The sequence below is a fragment of the Myodes glareolus genome, chromosome 15, assembly GCF_982192425.1.
Source record: "Myodes glareolus chromosome 15, mMyoGla1.1, whole genome shotgun sequence".
NCBI lineage: Eukaryota > Metazoa > Chordata > Mammalia > Rodentia > Cricetidae > Myodes > Myodes glareolus.
In genome coordinates, this window is record NC_142040.1 from 9489680 (window position 1) to 9510455 (window position 20776).

At 37.9% G+C, this 20776-nt stretch overlaps 1 protein-coding gene across 1 annotated transcript in view; it reads right to left on the bottom strand.

Moving 5' to 3' along the window:
* The window catches only part of Adgrv1 (adhesion G protein-coupled receptor V1), a 504420-nt gene that overhangs the window by 172350 nt on the left and 311294 nt on the right, over positions 1-20776 (bottom strand). Inside the window, exons 83-84 of the mRNA XM_087896763.1 lie at positions 15792-15908; positions 6298-6476 (exon numbers count right to left, since the gene is read on the bottom strand). Of these exons, the coding sequence (XP_087752889.1) occupies positions 6298-6476; positions 15792-15908 (296 nt within the window). The remainder of the gene's footprint in view (positions 1-6297; positions 6477-15791; positions 15909-20776) is intronic.

Below are 20776 nucleotides of genomic sequence, written 5' to 3' on the forward strand. Positions count from 1 at the left end.
CAATGTTTTCTGGACACAATAAGGGAGGTGAACTCACCTATGAACTCACTCTCACTGTGGCAGCATGCACAAGACCTTCCCAAGACCAAGCCAGACCAAATCTTGGGAAAGACCAAATCATGAAAATGGTGAGGTGGTCAGGAAATTCCTTGTCTAGTTGAGGAGCTGCTGGTCTTTGATAGCTTCCAGGAGATCACCTCTCTAAGGCAGGTCACACCTAAGTGCACTGAGACACGTGAAGGTTATATGAAGGTTTTGTTTGTTTCTTTGTTTTAAATAGCAAGAGCATGAAGTTTGGTGGATATGGAGGAAGGGGTGAATCTGGTAGGAGTTTGGTGTAGGAGGTAAATATGAGCAAAATAAATTGTATAAAAATCTCAATTAATAAAATTATCTTAAAAGAAATATGGAAGAGAAAAATCAAGGCAAATGATATTGTTGTCTTCAGTAATTGTCATGAATTTGAAACTCATTCCCATTCATTCTATCCACAAGTTTCCATGTGAGTTAGGTGCTAGATGAATGTCATATTCTCATTTTGAAACTGTATTCCTTGCTTTTGCTATTGCTGTGACAAAATATACTGATGGAGCACATTAAAGCAGTAGGGTTTGGTACAAAGCACAGGGTGTGGCCAATCACTGCAGGGGACTCATGGGGACAGGAGCTTGGGGAAGCCTGTCATAGTATGTCCACAGGCAGGAAGCAAAGACAGATGAATGATTACACTGCATTCTTATTTCAGTCCAGGACACCAGTCCATAGAATGGTGCCTCCTACATGCATGGTGAGTCCTTCTTCCCCTGTTAATGTAATATAGACAACCCCTCACAGGCACAGTGAAAGTTTGCCTCTGAGGTGATTGTAGATCCGGTCTGTTAACAGTCCTTATTAATCACCCTCAAGACCATATTCTTCTTGTGGCTTTGACTCAGTTCTGTATTTTGTTCTGCCTGCAGAAGCCAACCCAAGAAAAATATTTAATGACTTTGAAAGACGTCCAGCATCAACTATTCCATAGGGATGCCCTGCAGATGCTACTGGTCGTCAATAACCATCGTTCAGGGGCAGATTTGCTTGCATCCACTATTATTTGATATAAGTATTAATTCATCAAAGACTTTTATTAGCTTTGAACAGGAGAATTCCCCAGAAGTTACAGACTCATCTGTCTCAGTGACAAGGAATCAAGTGTAGGTATAGTTTAGATATTCTACATTACGGAAGCACATTTCCACTTTGTGACTCCTTAGGCCTATCTCTAAGTGAGGTTGTGTGAATTAAATGAGCTCCACAAATTCATTAGTCATGCCAAATTAGACTTTGATCTTTTGTGTGCAAAAAGATTAATTTATTACAAGATTTTATGACACCCGTAGCATTTAAAATGTTTAGATATTTAGCATTATTTTATGAGCTCCAGATATATCATATATATTTTAACTAATCATTATTGGATCAGGCACGGAATATAAAAAAGGAGAGTAAGAGAGGGGGTACAAGAAGATGACAGAGACAGTGACTGCAGGTGGAGAAAGAGTAGTTATATAAAGAGAAAAGAATATATTATTATACATACATACACACATGTACACATATACACTTTATATATATCATTAAAGTTTTTCCTGAAATTTTGTATCTTCACTTGTATAAATTTAATCCTGGTCTGTTAAATAGTTTCCTTTTCTTAGTTAATCTATTCCACTCAAGGATAAGTTAAATGCTGTATCATTCATAAATTTATTAAATCATTATATATCTATAATTAGATAGTGATGACCAGGCTGAATCTCAAGCTACAAAACTGACACAAATCAGCATTTTTTTGTATAGCATCATTGACACAGCCAAAAGATTCACTGAACACCATCAGAGGAGTGTTTCACTCTGAAAATAGGGACTTACTAAATTGATATATAAGGTGTTACTCTGGAGAAAAATAAGGATGTACTAAGTGAAGAAAAATAAGCTGAGTTATAAACAATGTAAACATTCGATACTCTAACACACATGAAGAAGTTCATCCACAAAAGGCAACAAATGGGGGTGGCTTGGAGGGCTAATCTGAGAAACAGGTCAGCAGCAGTGCTGAGCAGTGGAACCTACTGAATCATGACCTTGGAGTTATGAAGAGCAACTAGAACTAAAACACCAACAATTTGGGACAGAATATTACAACGTGAAACCATTATGAGTCAAGAAGTACGTCAGACAACCCCCCACCCCGAAGATAAGAGAGGCCAAAGAACAGCAGTGGTCAGACAACCCCCCACCCCAAAGACAAGAGAGGCCGCAGAACAGCAGTGGGGGTAAAATAGGCGGTGACTAAGACCAGACATGCATTAGGAAAAGATTAAGAATCAATAGTTGGACTGGAAAATAGTTCATCACTGTAGGCTGTGGGTAAGAAGAGACATGGCTTCAGATTCAAAAGCTGGGTGCTTGCCGGCTAGAGGACCTTCATCAGAGCACCTCTCAAGGATGTTCAAAGCCTCTTGAGGGTGACGTCTTACTGGCATATATATTAGTTGTACAGAGTAATGGGTTTCATTATGTACTTTCTGCAGACAGATATGGCATATTTCCATCATATTTTACCCAACTCTCCCACATACCCGTCACCCCTTCTCTTCAACCCTTTCTGCTTTCCCAGTGGTTTGCACTCTACTTTATGATCCCCTCACCACTAGTCTCTACTATGAGAGACAACACGTGACTACTGCCTGTCTGCGTCAGGTTTTCATGGAAGATGACAATCTCTAGCCCTACACATTTTTCTGGAAATGACACGACTCATTCTTTTGAGATGAGTAATCTTCTATTTTTTTCTGTATAGCACATTTGCTTCAACTCTTCACCTGCTGAGAGAACTTGGGGGTGATTCTATATGACGTGGCTGCTGTGAACGCCGCAGAAACACTACAGGCATGCCATTCTATGACGTGGCTGCTGTGAACGCTGCAGCAATACTACAGGCATGCCATTCATTGCCTCTTCTTTATCTGACATGAACTTCTAGAAGGTCACAGGACTGGGATAACTAAATAACATGGGACTTCTATTCTTGGGTTTTGAGGCACCTCCAAGCTAACATTCATGATTACTGAACTAATTCATATTTCTACTGGCAACACAATAGTGTTCTTTTTTTTCTCTCACAGCCTCAGCAACATCTGCTCTTATTGTTTTCTTGTTGATGGCCATTCTAGTTGGTATGAGTAGAACAAAAATTTCCACATAGATTTATGTTTATTTTTGTTAGTTTGTTTATTTTATTTGTGTGTGTGTTTCTAAGGATTCATTATTTTTTAATTCCAGATAGTGTATAGCTTTACATCATTCTGAAAGATATATTTATAATATGCCACATTATATGATATAGAGGCATTAGTTTTAGGTTAAAACAAAAAAAGCCAACCATAGGAGGTTATCATAGAAAAAGATAGTAATCACAATAGCAGTTAATAATGCTTCTGAAGATACATAGACAAACATAGTTAGAGAGCATTATATTTTCAGTTATTCACTGTATTCATGAAAACATTACTTCTGAATCATATAAATTATTTAGTAAAAAATTTGGTTTGGGCTATCCTTAATCAATGTGTACTATTAACCAATACACTACTACATATATATATATACACTACCTATCAATACCAAAAATGGAAAGGATGGATTGCCGGGAGCTTATAAATATTAGCTAAATGAGATGGAAAATTCAGAGAAATATGACAATTTACAAAATTCTAAACAACATTAGAAATAGAAAATATAAATAGTGAGATATTTTAAAGAAAATGCAACTTTAATTAAAAGCCTTCCTGCTAAGAAAGTCGTGGACGGTTCCACGAGCACTGTCCCCAGCATTCTGAGGAAGACATAACCTCAGACCTCCCATTTTATGAAATCAATACCACCTTCATTTCAACAAAATCTTAGAAAATCAGCGACTTTCACATACAAAAGCATTAAAGATTTAATTACAAAAATCTCCATGCAAGCAAGAAAGACATGTATAATTGGCAAGCCATCACCAGTCAGTGGGTAACTGCCATGTACATCTCACAACCACAGCTTCCACCATGGGACCTCAAGAAGGCATGTTGTGACATGGCTATGCAGGTTTCTGGGGCTTTAATGCTAATAAAAACTATTTTCTGCCCTTATGTTGAGACTGAAGTTCTATTGAAAAACAGGATTATCTGCGATTTGAGTTCCTTGGGTAACAAAGAAGAAAGTTGTATGTGAATTAGGGAGAAAAGGAATTACAATATAAGATTAGTCACTTTGGATCTACTAATCTATAGCATTAAAGCCAGATATAAGTTAGTATACTGATCACTTACTACAGTTTGGCTGCTCTAAGACATCACTTTTTTTTTTTTTAAATTTGAGAAGATAAGTGTTTTGAGAGTACGTTCATCTGGATGTTCCTGTGAGCTCTTACTTCTGTGACAATCCTCTAGAAAGCAGTAGGAGAGGTTCTCCTGGGCTCCCATTCGTCACGGCTGGGAAGATATGTAAAGCATTATTAAAGCTACCCCTAAAGAGTTCACATAAGAAAGGAGTTGCCACCAGCCACCAGCTCTTTACTCATGATTTATTTGTGTTCAAAAAAAGGATGATGCAGAAACTTGAAAAAATTAACTAGCATTTCAAAATTTAATAGCAAGATATGTATATTCTTATTTTGAAATGACATCGATTGTCATCTTCTGGAGTTTACATAAACAAAATACGATGCCATAAAGTAATCAGTATGAGAGGTTCTTCTTGACCCAGTAAGAAGACAAAATGATGATGAATATAAATAGCCTGCCGGTGTGTGCCAACACAAACAGTGACATTGGTTTTAAAAGCCTTCTCCCCAGTTCGCAGGAGTGGGGTCAGAACTGCAAGTAGACTTCTAAGGTTGGCCTTGCTGTCTCCTCTGCTCTGTCAGTGTCTGCCGCTCCTGCTGAAGATGTCCCACGTGAAGACAACAGATTGGGGCAGTGATGTAACTGCCATTCTCCTCTGCTCCCCAAGCTAGACCTTTGCTCTTATTCAATGTCTTTAATGCGAAAGGCAAAGAGAGTTGGGGCTGGATGCAGGGCTTGGCACTAACCATGAAAGTGTAACTGTTCCCAGGATGTACACTCACCCCAGCCGTCTCATCTCCCAATTCCTCCATGTTTCCTGTTTTTGTTGGAGCCTATAATGCATCACACCGTCCCTTATTTACTATATGCTCATGGACTGATTGGTGTTTTCTTGTTTAAAGAAATACAGACAACTCTGTATATAATATTACTCCACACACAGAGGCAGCAGACTTCCCCAAATGTACCAAAGAAGCTAGAAAGAATATGAATCCTAGATCAAGATTCAAACCAGAAATAAAACTTAGGACACTTTTACTCTTTTTTTCCCCACATAGAAAACTTTGATTTGTCCTTATTAAGCACCATTGAATTTCACCCTCATTCCTTTCAAATTTGTCTAATCAACAATAAACATCAGACCACTGAAAAACTTAGAAAAACAATAAAGAACTGAAAATATTTCCAAATAATATAAAATATAAACTTTAAATGCAGAGTTTCTACAGTTTAGTGTGGCAACTTACAGACCCTTTGTGAACTCATGTCAGCTTTATTTTTGTTTTAAGCAAACAGATTTATTTTTGTTTTTAGGAAATCCAGATAAGATTTTTAGCTTGAAGATTAAGATCTTTGCATAGTTTATTTCTGAGTCTGGTATATACTTGATTCAATAAATTACAATTGCAAATTTCTCATTATAAAATCTAAACATGCATTGTGTTCTCTGCGGTTGAAAGCTCAAGCCTGTTACCTGAAGGTTCTGTAGATGGAGACACCATGACGGTATGGTAAACTCTTCAAAGGAAAGCGGAAAAATCCATTTGAGAAGGAACTAAATAGGCTTTATCCTTGACATGTGAGGTTAATACCAGAATTTTCCATTGATTCATTATCAAAATGTTCACGGTGATTTGATTTGTCGTCTCTTACTATTTGTCTAATCTGGGTAAACTGTTACGCTAAGATATAATCTACTGTTGGTTACTTAATACCTCTCACCTGAGAAAACTGCTAATCCACAGGCAATGATTTCATTTTTAAAGGGATGAATGACTAGACAAAGGACAGCTTCAGAAAGTGAGCAAAAGCACAGGTGTGAAAAGCCTGCACTTAGGCCCCTCTTCCAGCTGTGTTCCTCTCTACCAGTACAGGGACCAGTGAAAGTACCCAAAACCCAAGACAGCAGCGTGCTGCTTGGATTACTCACAAGTCACCGTGGATGAGTCCATAGATCTGCGACATATCCTGACGATAGACTCCTCTCAGAATAACTATGAGGAGAATCACCACAAAAGACGGAAGGCCCCAGCTCAGAAGGCAAAAGAGCAGGTATCGCCTCTCGGTGTGCTCGTCACTCATCACCAGCACGTACCAGAAGTTCACAGACTAGGGAAGGAAGAGATATGAGCAGGCTTGGGGTTAGTGGCACAAGATCCAGCTCTGCTGGTGTAGACACGCAGGGTCACTAGCAATGACGGGGAAGATCAGCTTCATAAAAATAGTTTAAGTTGGATCATTTTTAAGTTACAATATTCCTTTATTTTAGATATTCAAAAAACCTGTGGCATTTTTAAAAACTCTGGGAACATGAGAAAATATTTAATCTAACTGCTCTTTTCTTTTCCCTACTATGTTCTGCCTTAAACTTTGTCATGATCTTCTGAGTGTCTGTAAACATGCCTCTGAAAAAACAAACACTGTCTGTCACCCAAACCACTTCCCATAGGAACAAATTCGTGATGAGGATGAAGAAAGAATGCCTCTGAACTTTCAGAGATTTTGACAGCTTTTGTACATGAGCGCCCAATACAGAGGAGAGCCAGGCTCTCTCTTAACAGTGTGTGTATGCAGGACTACTGAACCCGAAACACAGTGCGACTATGAATGGAGAAAAATCAAGAAAGATTGTAGTCTGTTTGCACTTTCTTGTTCATTTACTTGACTATAGTGAATATCAGAGGTCAGGTTAGCCACTGAGGGTGCATCGTTGAAAGGGTGGGATGTGAGTTACTATTTTGAATCATAGATTCTAACAAAAGGGCACCAAATGAATAAGAGAAACACTTATTTTATATCAAAACCATATCACATATCTTCTAGTTCCTAGGATAAAAGTATACAAGGGGCACATGCCGCGAGTTCGGAGGACGTAGGGACAGATTAGGCCAGATGGAATGTGGAAAATAAAGCACATAGATGCCATCACCGTCCCCAAGGACCAGCTCAAGCTTGTGTCAAGGCCAGATCCAGAAGTTATCGTTTCTGTCTTCTACCATTTTCTTTCCTTGATTGCCTTACTTAGCTATTACTGAGTACAGCAATGACAATGGCTGTCACAGCACCCCATTATATCTCCTTCCTGCAAAAGTCCCCCTTCTCAAGTCAATGTGTGGAGTACAGGTATACATGACTTCACACACATGTTCCTGAGGAGGACCAACTCCAGAAGGGGCAGCATCTGTACGCTCTCTGCTTCTTTATCATGCATGGTTATTAGAAAACTGCAGTGAGGGCTGGTCATGCAAACTGCTGAGCGCACACATGGTTCCCCCTGGAAAATGTCACCAGTTCCTCAAGTCTCCTAGAAAGATGTGGACAAGCATAAATAACTTATGCCCCAAACTCGAATGACACAGTGTAAGCCCTTTCGAGTGGAAACAAGTATGTCTCATGCTGTGGGAGGCTTTGAGAGCTGTTTACTGAGGCTTCTGAGCAAGATCCTATCTGCACCATTTCGGTCCAGAGGGATTATACGAGGCTAAACTTGGGAAGAATAAAAACATTTGGTTCCTTGGAGATTTTTGTCTTTGAATTTATTTCCTTATCTTTATGCACATCTGCATATAAATGCAATTATAAAGCATGTTTTGAATTGTTGCTCATACAATTTTGTTCTAACTCCTCTTTAAAAGTGATTAAGGCCAAAGCTTGTTGTGCTACCCCACCTCTGTGCACACCTCCCTCTACACTTAGCATCGGGTGTAGACTCAAACCAGCAACTGCTGTGTACAGGATGCTGAAGCAGTCAATGCTGGTTATTAGAGGACAAAGTCAGCCAAGCTAAAGGTCACTCCAGACGCACCAGTTGTGCAATATACACCCTAACACAGGATGTGTCTATGTGCGTCTGCAGAGTGGGTCAACCTGCACTGCAGAAGGGGCAAGTGTCCAGATGGAAGGGTGTAGTGGATGATGTCTCCATTCATTCAGCTTGGTAAGGCTTAGGGTTTTCTCTGATGTCTGCTTTCACACAGATGGTAATTCCTCACGGAGGACAGCTGAGCCTTCCAGGAACATCTCAGCCACAGTCTTAGCTAAGAGAAAGTGGGAAGTTGAGAAAATTGTTTTCTAGGTTCATCCGTGCAGGACTTCATAGTATCACTGGATTCTCAATGACTTGATTCAGGAAAGCTAGCTCTGTGTCATAAACTTCTGTCAGTTTGAAAAAATGTAAATGCCTTCCTAACAAGATCCAATCACTGAAATATACTATGAAGAAAGCATTACATTGTATATCATTTTTCACAGTATAGGTTGGAAATACTATTGTAAAATATTTTAATTATTCTTGTCAACCATGTGGTCCATATGTAAGATTTTCTCTGACTCATTTAAGCTTTCTTAAATTTTTTTTCTTTCTCTATCTTTCTCTTTCTTTGTTCTTTCTTTCTTTCCTCCTTCCTTTCCTTCCTTTCTTTTTTTCCTTCTTTCTTTCTTTCCTCCTACCTCTCTTTCTTTATATACAGCCAAAAATAATCATGGATTCCTCATCCTCCTGACTCCCCCTCCCAAGAACTAATATTAAAAGCATGACATTAGAGTCACACTTGACCTTAATTTTATTTTAATATATTCAGGTAGTCATATTTTGAGTTGCATCCCTAGGTTATGAACTTCCTTTCCTAAGCCCTGTCTCTCGTCTCCCCCGGCCATACACAGTATTGGCTCAGAAGCTCCATGTGCCATGCGACCCTGTTCAGCTTGTCAAGGATTCATCTGGACCAATCACTTCATTGAATCACCTTGCAATCCCATGATCACCTAAACTGTCTGTGAAAACTGACCTGAAGCAGCTGTGCTATAGCAAAGTCTGGAGAGAAAGAGTTTGCAGGGAAGGCTGGAGTGAGTGCTCTGATCTACTGACCACTGACATGATTCGGTACTGTTTCAATCAGTTTAACTTAGTTTACTTAGTCTTCTAAAGTAACTGTGTGTGTGTGTGTGTGTGTGTGTGTGTGTGTGTGTGCGCACGTGTATGTACGCACACGAGAACCATTCTTGAAGCTAAAAGATAAACTGAACATTTAACCATTTTCCTGTCCTTAAATTCATAACTCCTCTTTTGTAATACGATGTAGAGTGTTGAAGTCACATGTAGTGGCATATGCTTCTAACCTCAGTACTCACAAAGTGGGAGCAGAAGAATCAGGAATTCAAGGTTACCCTCAGCTGTATTGCCTCTTTTAGGATAGCCTGAGGTATATAGGATCTTGCATTAAATAAACAAATAACCCAAGGCTAATTATATTTAAGATTTATTTCCTTAGAAGTTCATAAAAACACTGATATTAGCATCTTTTTCATAAGACCCTTATTTTTTTCTTTTTCTTTTTCTTCTTGATATTTCTAGAAAGGGATTCTCTGTAGCTTTGGAGGCTGTCCTAGAACTAGTTCTTGTAGACCAGGCTGGTCTCAAATTCAGAGATCTTCCTGCCTCTGCCTCCTGAGTGCTGGGATTAAAAGCATGCACCACCACCACCCAGCTAAGACCTTACATTCTTATCTTTCCATAACCAACACACACTTACATGTGAGTAGAGATTCATGGTCCAAGAAGAAAATAGAGATGTTTATTCTCTGCCCATATTCTTTTATGGTAACATTTAGTAAAGAATGAGAGACTTAATTCATATATAAATTGATGTGGCAGATTAATTTTTGTGTATCTTGTGTACAAAATCACATTTTATAGTATCTGGTTAAATGTTTTGCTTGTAATCTTTGAGAAAATCAAATAAGTGAAAATGAATATATTTTTGCACCATTTTAATTGAGTTTAATAACTATTTTATGAATTGAAATAATTGTAAATTTCCTCCCACATATGTAAATATGTGCAAGCATGTGTGTGTGCACACATGCATGTGCATGTATGTGTGTACTTTAAAACCTTTGTTCGGAAGGAATTTTAGAAGACAATTTTATTTCATCAAACTTCCTTTTAAGAGGAACACAAGTTAACTAGCGAAAATTTTAAAATATTAAATGCAAAACATAAATTTAATCAATATTTATTGAAAAATAAATATCGACCTCATGAGTTAATATACATCAATCTAATTTAATTCAAGAAATTTCGTGCTGTATTATTTTAGTCCTCTCTGTCTCTCTCTGTCTTCACTCTCTCATGGAAGAACTACATTTCCAGAATTAGTAACTGCGACTGCGAGATTTTTAATTGATTCCATTTAAAGTACACAAAATAAACCTAACTAAAATACCCAAATAAGATTATTTATACCAAATATACATAAGAAAAATTAAAGACTGTATTTATAAGCATATTGGGTACATTACTACACAGAGAAGTATCTATACAAAAAAATTGAAAACATTGTTTTAGGCATTAATAAGTCAGAATTATGGTTTTATATATTCTATAAACACAAATTCATTAGTTCATTACTACGTCTTCATATAACTATTAGTATGTTAGAAAAGTATAAAGGAGACATGCCATTTATTTTAGGCTAAATAGGGTATTTGAATGCTTTAAATTTCATATGAACAAAGATTTTATCCAGGCAGTGTATAATACTTGGTTATTAATTATTTCACTAGAATCACTGAACTGATGTATAGCGTAACATGTAATCTGCAATCACACAAGCTACTAATTCTACTCATCACTACGTGTTCTTAATCATTCATTTTAGATGCAAATCTAAGAAATGTTCTCACACGTCCTTTTCCTTCCCTTTTTTATTTTTATTTATTGCATTAAAAGAATTGCAAGGCTGTTGGAGGCTTGATAATTCAGTATTTCCTGGGTATGTCATTTTTATCTTGGTAATTATCAGCCTGTTGTCTTCAATACTTTTGAAGTTCTGTCAAATTAAATCAATGACAAAGGAAAAACATGGCTAATTTTAGCGTTCCTCTTCCTGTGGCCATGCTCCAGCCCTTGCTACTAAGGAATTAAGATCCTGTATGTTTGTTTCTACATTGTCAGGCTACTTGGAGAAGTTAAGGCAGAAGATATAAATGTTCAAGCATAGTGATTTCTAGCCTATTTTACTAATTTAAGAATGCATTCATCAAGGAAACTTTACTTTCAAATTAAAATAGAGTTTGAATAAGCTGTGACCTTAGGAATGAGAGAATGAGATTGTAGAGACAATGCAAGACTCTCCTGTCCTCTGTGCGGGAAGCAGGTTGCTCTACAGTGATTTAACATAGTGACATGATGGTCATAAAACTGAACCAAATGAATACAAAAGCAAAGTTACATTTACGTCTACTGCATGTGGATATTGCAAACAATCACAGTTTATACTATAGTTCTTCAGTGAACCCATGATCTGGTAATCCAATTGGAAGCATGTCTTGTATGACCATACATAATAAAGACATAATATTTAGGAATTCTATGGATACTCTCTAAGCAAACAACTGTTATTTATAATACAAAGAACTTGCTATCATTAACCAGAATTAATTAGAGACTACAAAATAAATTACAAAATAGCTATATTATAGCATAGAAGAGAGTAGAGTTAAACACTGTAAAAGTAAAGATTCCCAAACATAAATATATATACATTCACATAAAAAGTATATACAATCACAAGGATACACATGTGTGTTTGTTTATGGATTTATAAATATTTGTCTACTCATGGGGTATTTGTGGAGGCATACACAGGAAACCATTAGCACTGTTTACCTTTGAGCATGGCGTTGGGGATAAAGCAAAAATGTCAAACATTCAAAAGAGCAAGGAAGATGTACAATTGATTCGACATCACTCTGACGTGTTTTTATTTTGTAATATTAGTATATGTTATCTCTAAAATGAAAGAAAATCAAAACAACTAGTCAGCAGCATAGAGGAGAGGCATTCCAACATTTGAAATTCTCGCTGTCAATCTAACTTAGAGTAAACATGACCCTGGCGTCTTAAGGAAGTGGGAAATGATTTCAGTGTTCACACTGAGTGATCTTACACGAAGAACAAACAGACGGGCAGGACAATCATCCTTGGCCCAATACGGAATTTGTGAGTTGTTTGTTTCAAAACCAAATAAGCAAACTTTGTTATTGTTACATTCCCACCGTGGCTATGTGACTCCCCCTGCGAGAGAAAGCCAAGCCTGAGGAAGGGAGTAAGGTTGTTGGTGGGAGAGGCGGGGATGAACAGGCATGCGTACTAACCTAGAGATCAGAGATTAGCCTTGCTAAGGTTTTGTGGCTGGTGTGTGCCTCTCTTAAAATCAGCCTGTTCCCACGAAGCAAACACATCCCTCATTAAACGAAAGATATTAATTACATTGCAAAAGTAGAATATTCAACATCTCTGCTATTTTAGTCACACGTTAGCCTCTGCATCACCGTAAGTGAATGTGCACAGTGAACACTCTGAGCTGGGCATAGGGTCAACTTTCTGTATGGATTAGTTAGTTTCGTATTTTCACAGTTTTCAAAGATGGTGTGACTGTAACCTGATTTGCAAGATAGGCTGAGAGATGTTATATAACTTGTTTATCAATTAGAGGTTCCTCCTGGCGTCTAAATGTAATCTAACTTTAGCATAGGGTGTTGCAAACGTGACAGAAAAGTAAAGTGCGACCATTTACAAATGTGTATCCTGACATTGAAAGTGTGACCCAAAGACCCATCAGGCTGTTACTTTAAAATGTTTGCTTTAAGGGCATTTTTTATTATCTCTACTTATGTGTGTCCTAATGAGTGTATTGCAAGGGTATACATGTGTTGAGGTCAGAGAAGAACTTATTAGAAGCAATTCCTTTCTTCTAATATGTGAGTTCAGTGCTTTAACTCAGGCTCAGTCTTGTCAGCAAGCATTTTGCATTTTGCCCATTGAGTCACCACCCCAACCCAATCTGATAAATCTGGTGCTTTTAACTTTGTGACTAAAGATTAATGATGAACTCATCATCATCACGTGACCCATATATAGCATCTGATTCCTTCCTGTGGTGGTAAAAACAAAAAACAGGAAGAAGAATTATCAGAGTGCTAACATTCTTTCAAGACTTTCTAAATTTTTCATTTATTTTATATGTGTCTGTTTCGCCTGCATGCATTTCTGCACACTATGTATGTTCTCGTGTTCGAGTTTTAGTCGGATTTGCCTCACAGGATTGGACTAATACTAGCCTATCTTACTGCATAGTGATTTTTAAGACTGACTTAGATCTTTAAAACGAGTTTCAGCACACAGCATTTTATAAATGGAAAGTACAGATTGGCAAAATGACATCTGACCATAAAACAAGTTATTAAAAGTAACCTACCTAAAATTCAGAAGTTATTGGATTTTCCCTTGTGGTCACACCACAAACCGTGCAGGATGTGGAGTGCACCATTTGAAATACATTATACTTCACCTCTACGCGCAACCATTTCTTTAAACCATGAGCCACACAGAAACATAGTTAATCCACTAAATATGCATCAGCCACAACCAGATTTCCTTGCTGACCAGAAGTGTAGGCAAGGAAAAAGCAGATTTCCATTAACTTTGGTTAAATCTTATATAGCCTCGGGTTTAATATCCTGGAAACAGGGACTCTACCAGAAGTACATGCGAAAGTCATTTCTCTGTTTGAATATGACTCACTATTTGATTCCCTGTGCTTCCAAACTAGACTCTTCAGCTCCGAGAGTATTACTGGCTGTGAATGTTCTTAACTTGAATGACATTTTCATTTTCTAATAGTTTTTGTCCTGGTTCTGCCAAATGCAGAATCCTGGTCCAGGCTTTGTCTCCTGCAGCATCTCTCCTGGGGTTTCTTTCAGAAGCATCTTCCCAAACCCTTTCCAAGAAAGAACCTTCTGATTCCTCACAAGCTAGGACGTGAACTGCGAACACGGTCTTTGTCCCTAGGATGACAGTGCATTATAGACTATACTGCAGTCATGGTTGCTTTCATACTGTTACTCATGTAACCTAGGTCTGTGTGGTACTCTGGTCACACGTCACATTTCCACTGAGTTTATGTTAGGGTGAAATCTCCAGCATTTATATTATAGTTCATCCGTGACACTGTTCTTTTATTATGCAATGTATAAGTATAGGTTCTCATATTGGTTCTACAGGGAGTCTTACACAGAAGGCTTCCTGCTGTGACTATCCCTTTATCTCTGGATATCTTCAGATCTGATAAGCAGTTTCCTGTGTTTTCATCTACATCATTAATCAGAAACTCAGAATATGTCAGGGACAGGGACAAAGGCCTTCAGAAAACCACTGCAGACTCAGTCCAGGCAGATAGACAGCCTACCTGCATGGTCATTTACTAAAACCTCCAGCTTAGATCAAATCCCAAAGTAATCTTGCAATTAGGAGATCTAATAAATTTATTCTAATAAGGAGCTACTTCAGTTTTGCTTATGTTAGACTTATTTTTAAATCAATTGACAGAGATGTTAGAGATAATGACATATTTTCCACATTGGAGATTCTGAAAGATCTATAAAGCAGTAATTATAGGAGTAAGAAATTATCATCCCCATCCGCAGATTCAGAAACATACCTTGGAGAGAGGAAATAATTGGATTGAGATATGCAGAGAGAGGAAGGCCAGAGGCCTACTCAAGAATCTCCCTCTGTTCTCTCTCTCTCTCTCTCTCTCTCTCTCTCTCCTCTTCTCCTTCTCCCCCTTTCCTGTCATAACCCACTTAATAAATATCCAACCTCACTCTGCATAGCATGCCTATCTGTCTGTCTCACACCTGCTGCAAAAAAAAAAGAATGAAAAGAGTAAAGAAAAGAATCTCCCTCTGTCCCTCTCTGCTTCGCTGCCACATCTACTGCTGCTGACCACTGGAAACTCTTGCCTCCTCACTGCTCTTACTCAGCACGGGAGCCATTCTCCATCAGATACTCACAGCAGATACAGAGAATTCAGGGACTGCCAGCTCCTGCATTCCTGACAATGAATCTACACCCCAAATTCTGCATTAATGAAAAGAAATAGCCAGAGTTGTTCACTTTGTTCCTCTTGACACTTCTCTATTTGGTAGGAATGTTCCACCATCTTACGGTACAGTTAACACTAATAACTGGTGTCCCCAGACATTCTTCCCTTCCTCCAGGTAACCACACGCAGGAATATCTTCCTAAAACCGAAATCTATTGACACCATTCCCTTTCTTCAACAACTTGTATGATGATCCAGAGAATGCAGTTCAAAGGGCTTATTCTATAAGACCCATATTCCAAGTTTCTTCTTCTACACCCTGTTGTTTTCAGTCATGCTAGATTTGCCTCGTTTTTCCTAACTGTGCTCTCTGGTGTGGCAAAGTTACTACACATTCCTGCATTTACACCCTGGGAAAGGTGTGATGGCTATATTGGAATTATTTCTCCGTCAGTATGGAGAACACCAGGCACTAAGGCTGCCTCGGGACCCAGAGTCATTGGAGGCAGTGGTGAGGAGTGAATGAGCAACCAACCTGAATGAGCATCCAGCTGAACTGGCATAGGTACAGGTAATGTGTCACAGCGGCCACGGCAGCACAGCTCTCGTCGCTGAGCTGGGGACTTGCGTATGCAGAAGCCAGGAACACAACCTGGAAGAAAGAGGAAGCTCTCTTTTAAGTTGTGCTAAGACTGATGAAGACTGTCCAGAAAACAAGCAACTTTCTCATCTGAATCTGTAACTGAGAGAAAGGCAAGGCTGGCCTGTTGCCTGACTCACATAAGAGCCAATCTCAGGGGCAGTGTGTGAACTTCTGCATTTCTAAGAACCCATAAAGGATATAACATTATGTTCTATGTTGCTGTAAGGCTCTCAAGAGCAAATTCTCAAAGTAAGCCACATTCTTGCCACTGCTGGACCCAAACTGAAGCTTCGAAAGCCATTTATTCCTGGGAGGTAGGGAAGAAGCAGTGTGGAAATGCCGTTCCAGCTAATGAGACAGGGACATAAGACGAATCTTTGACTTTCCTCCCATCTGCCACCTCTTGCCAGCTAGCAACATGCAGAACAAATAGGCTTTAAGTATTTTAAAATTTCAAGTCTCAAAATTACCTAAATGGTGGGGTTTTAGTATCACCTTCAAGCCTGTGTTCCATGCCACCCTTACATCGAAAATGACTGCTTTCACACTACTTAAATCATATCTCTAGTCTCTTTCCCCACACATTTAAATTTTAACTCATTTTATAAGATGAATCCTCATTTCCTTCTCCCATACTGTAGATCATCATCATCATCTTCATTATTTCACTGACTAGAATTATAAAGACAGAAATTTTAATCTTTGATTTTGCTGATGAATTTCAAACACCAGACTTTTGGCACCTGGTAGAATTCAGTAAACACCTGTTAAATAAATGGTCAAAGCAAGTGGAAGATCACTTTGTATTCTTCCAATATAAACTACAATATCAAACTTTATAATGGGAAATACAGTTAGAAAAAGAAAGATTGGTGCAATAATATAATACTATAACGTCTGAACAAATGAACTTTGTACTTAATTTCATCAACAGTAATAGCAAAGTTAGCAAAAATTAAAGTGTAGCCCTTTTATATCCTAGAGTTTCAGAATTATTTGTAAAAATGGAGCTTCCTAACTCAATTTTCTGTTTATTTAGTCCTGGGCTTGGCATCTTTACTATACACTGTTATAGCCAGCAAGTGCCAGCATTTCAAGTATAAACTATAAACTCACTGTGCACTGTTTCTTAATAACCTAGAAGATAGGAGTGCCCCCAAAATTAGCAACAAACCTCACGCTGCCAGAACACAGCACACAGCAGTTTCTGAATCATTACGGCTTGTCCTTAGAGCATGTTTAGATTTTCCTAGACTTCAGCTTCTGTGTGTAACTTCCAAATAATGAAAAACATATTTCATAAATTTAACCTTGTAAATTCCACACAACCTAACTGAACACCTTCTAGGTCCTGAAAACTGGGTAAGACTTGGCCTTAAAAAAAAATCCTCAGAAGTAAAAGTCCACCTCCACTCCCAGAATCCCTTTGACAATTTGTCTTCGTTTTTAAGCACACTGGCATCTCTTTCACCGACTCTACAAATGTACCTGCAACAACACTAATCCTCTCAATCTTGGACTCTGAAGAGTACAACTTTGTAGAAATCTGATGTTTTCTTTACACTAAACCTGAACAGATTGCTATAAAAAACAACCACACAAATTGTAACGGAGAATGTATATTTAGTTTGCAGATTCTGTGAAACTAAGTGGAACACTGATTAAGTATTTTCCTAACATTTTTCTTAGAAGCAATCAAATCACTGAAGGTTATTGTTTAAAACTGCCCCTGCTTCCAGAAGATAGTTTTAACACCACAAATTCCATTCATAGGGTATGCTGTCTTCATTTCCTTTTTAGATTTGGATCTGTCTTCCTAAGTGATAAGAACACCAGTATAATTTTGTGACCCATCAAACCTGTTTCAATCTGCTCTCTGAATATTCAGAATTACTTCTCACTGTGTGAAAGAAAATTAGTAAGATAAAAATGAGCTGCCTCCACCTTTAGCAAAGATGAGCTCAAAATACTTCAAAAGCTTACATGTCATGTCAATAGACCTGCCCCAGATAGTTTATTTAAATACTGAAATGAAATAAAGTAAAATAAAACATAATCTTCATGCATTAGTAGTTCACAGAACCCTAAGACTATATAATCTAAGAACAGATGGGTCTGAGCTCTGTTCCTTCTGCATTACACTAAGAGATACCAGAATAAAAATTATTTTCTTTATTCTGTAACACATGTGAAGATGTGTTACATTTTTTTGTTGCAGAATATTACTTTAACTACATAAATGTATGCTACATTAGTTTATGCTGCATTTGTTTAACTATGTAAAATGTATTGTTTGTTTTTTCCTTGCCTGCCTAAGCCACCTGATTGGTTTAATAAAAAGCTGAATGGCCAATAGCTAGGCAGTAGAGAGATAGGCAGAGCTGGCAGGCAGAGAGAAGAAGTTGGAAGAGGAATCTAGGCTTGAGAGAACAGAGAAAATGAGGGGTAGCACCCAGGCCCAGACAGACAGACATGGAATCAGCAAGGAAGCAGGACACACAGAATGAAAGAAAGATAAAAAGCCAGAGGCAAAATGTGGATGAAGAGAAACAGCTTAATTTAAATTTAAAAAAGCAGCCAGAAACAAACCTAAACTTAGGCTAAGCATTCATAACTATTAAGTCTCTGTGTTGGGGGCTGGCAGTCTGAGAAAGTCTGCTACAGTGCTCAATATTTTGTTCATTTACAATAAAGTAAAACTCTGTTCTGCTGGTGGATGATAGCCCTATCGTGTCAATGCGGAGAATAGAAATAAAGGTGTCCCTGCTTGCTGCTAAATAAAATCTAACAACAAATATTTAGTTTTCTGTTGTCTCAATTCTTTTTATTCCTTGAGATTCATGCTCCCCCTTTCCCACTTAACGGTGGAAACTTACTTTTCTCTGAATTCATTCTTCAACGTCTCTACTCTCAGCCTGTCCCAAGCCTATTTAGTTTTGATAGGGCAAGTTAATTCCACCTGCCTACACTAATCACAGTGTTTTCTAGATTCTCCTATTTTCAGTGGGAGCACATTGGTACTGAACAGCCAGCTATAGTTCTTTCTTGTAGCAGGCGGTCTATAATGGAACGCAGCTCTATGAATAATGTAATAAATTGTGACAAGTGTTTCTAACAGAAGAAAGTGAATCTGAGGGGAACGCAGAGGATGGTTAGCTCCGTCAGTAGGACTCAAGGGCCTGCGCAGAGGGAATCCTAAATCTTGCCTGCTTCCAACTCATTTTCTTTAAACTCACCGCCTGGTGCATCTCTCTAATCTGTGTGCACCTGCTGTTCTCCAAATGCGCTTCCGTCCTTTTTCCTTATTTACACAAGACTTTCTTTCCCATCTTTCCTAGGCATCATTTGTCAACTTTGACATTAGCTCATGGCTGTTTATTTCAACCAAACAAACATTATGGATGTCAGACAAGGGCTCAGCCACTTAGCTAGAAACTCTTGGTCTCCATGTTTCGTAAATATAAGAGAATTAGATGCCCCACAAATTTCAATTCTTGGGTGAAGAAAACATCAATGTCTCAGAACATTGTCTTTCTAAGAAGAGGAAATCCTGGTCACGGCACACACACTTAGGGGAAAGGCCATGTGATGGCCCAGGAAAATGGTGACCAGCCAAAACCAAGGAGGGGGGTCTCAGACATGTTCAAATCTGCAGACACCAGATACTAACCAAACACATTTCCCTCTGTAAAGAACCAAGATCATTCCCTTCTATCCTTGCTGTACTGGGAATGTGTTCTGGGAATAGTGACTGAAATTTGTTAAATTCTATTTCTATGTCAAGATTATCATTATTTTCTTCTCTAGTTTGCTAATGTAAGTTACACTGATGTTTGAATACTAAGGCTTCGTATTTACTAAAACTGCTCAGAGGGTCACACTGGTGCTGGTGATGGGCACCGGATGACAAGACAGGACTTCCCAGGCAACACCATCTAGTTAATAGTTTTCCTTCTGACTTCTGTCATTATTAGCAGACACTTTATATTTACAGACCATGTAAGTCTCACATTTCATTACTATAACCCTTGCTTGGACACAGTTATCTTTAAAGCATACATAGATAATACAATTTCCTCTGCATTTACCTTCTGATTAGTCTTTCTGGTGCTGCTTGTGTATTTGTACAAGTTCACATTCCCATCTAGCAGCATCCCTTCTGCCTGAAAGATTTCCGTTTTCTCACAGTGTGATACTGCTGGCAATACCTCCCGTAACTTAGGTGTTTGAAAATATCATTATTTCAACTTCATTAGAAAGCAATAGCTTTAAATTATTATGTTGACCATAATAACGGTCATAATAGTGACCATTATAATGGCCAACATTTTTCTCCTTCAGTTCTTAAACATGTAACTATACTGTCTCTGTGTTAGTATTATTTCTAAAAGGAAATTAGACTTAATTCTTACATAAAATCTTTGTTTCTGTATTTGTGACTTTTAAGTTTTTCTCCTTGTAACAAACTTTGAATAATTTTATCATGACAGTCTTATTTAGTGCCTTTATATTTCAGCTTGTAGATTACTGGTTGATTTGTGGTTTTATAATTACAGCAATCTTGGAAGGTTTTTTCCAATATTTTTCCATTCATACTCTTTTATAGACGTTGCTGAACCTCAATTACACACACATACCAACCCTTTTTATTTTCCCTACAACTCTCTAATATTCTCTCAGTTCTATGATTTTCAGTCTTTCTGGTTTCAGTTTTAGAAAATTATATGACTATGCTTTCAATGTGACTGAATTTTTCTTTCATTATTTCTAATCTGTTAATTTTACTTGGTATATGTTTAAACTTTTAGATCACATGTGTGATTAATGTGTGGGTTTGATTCATTTTAAATATTGTTAAAATATAGAATTCTGCTGTC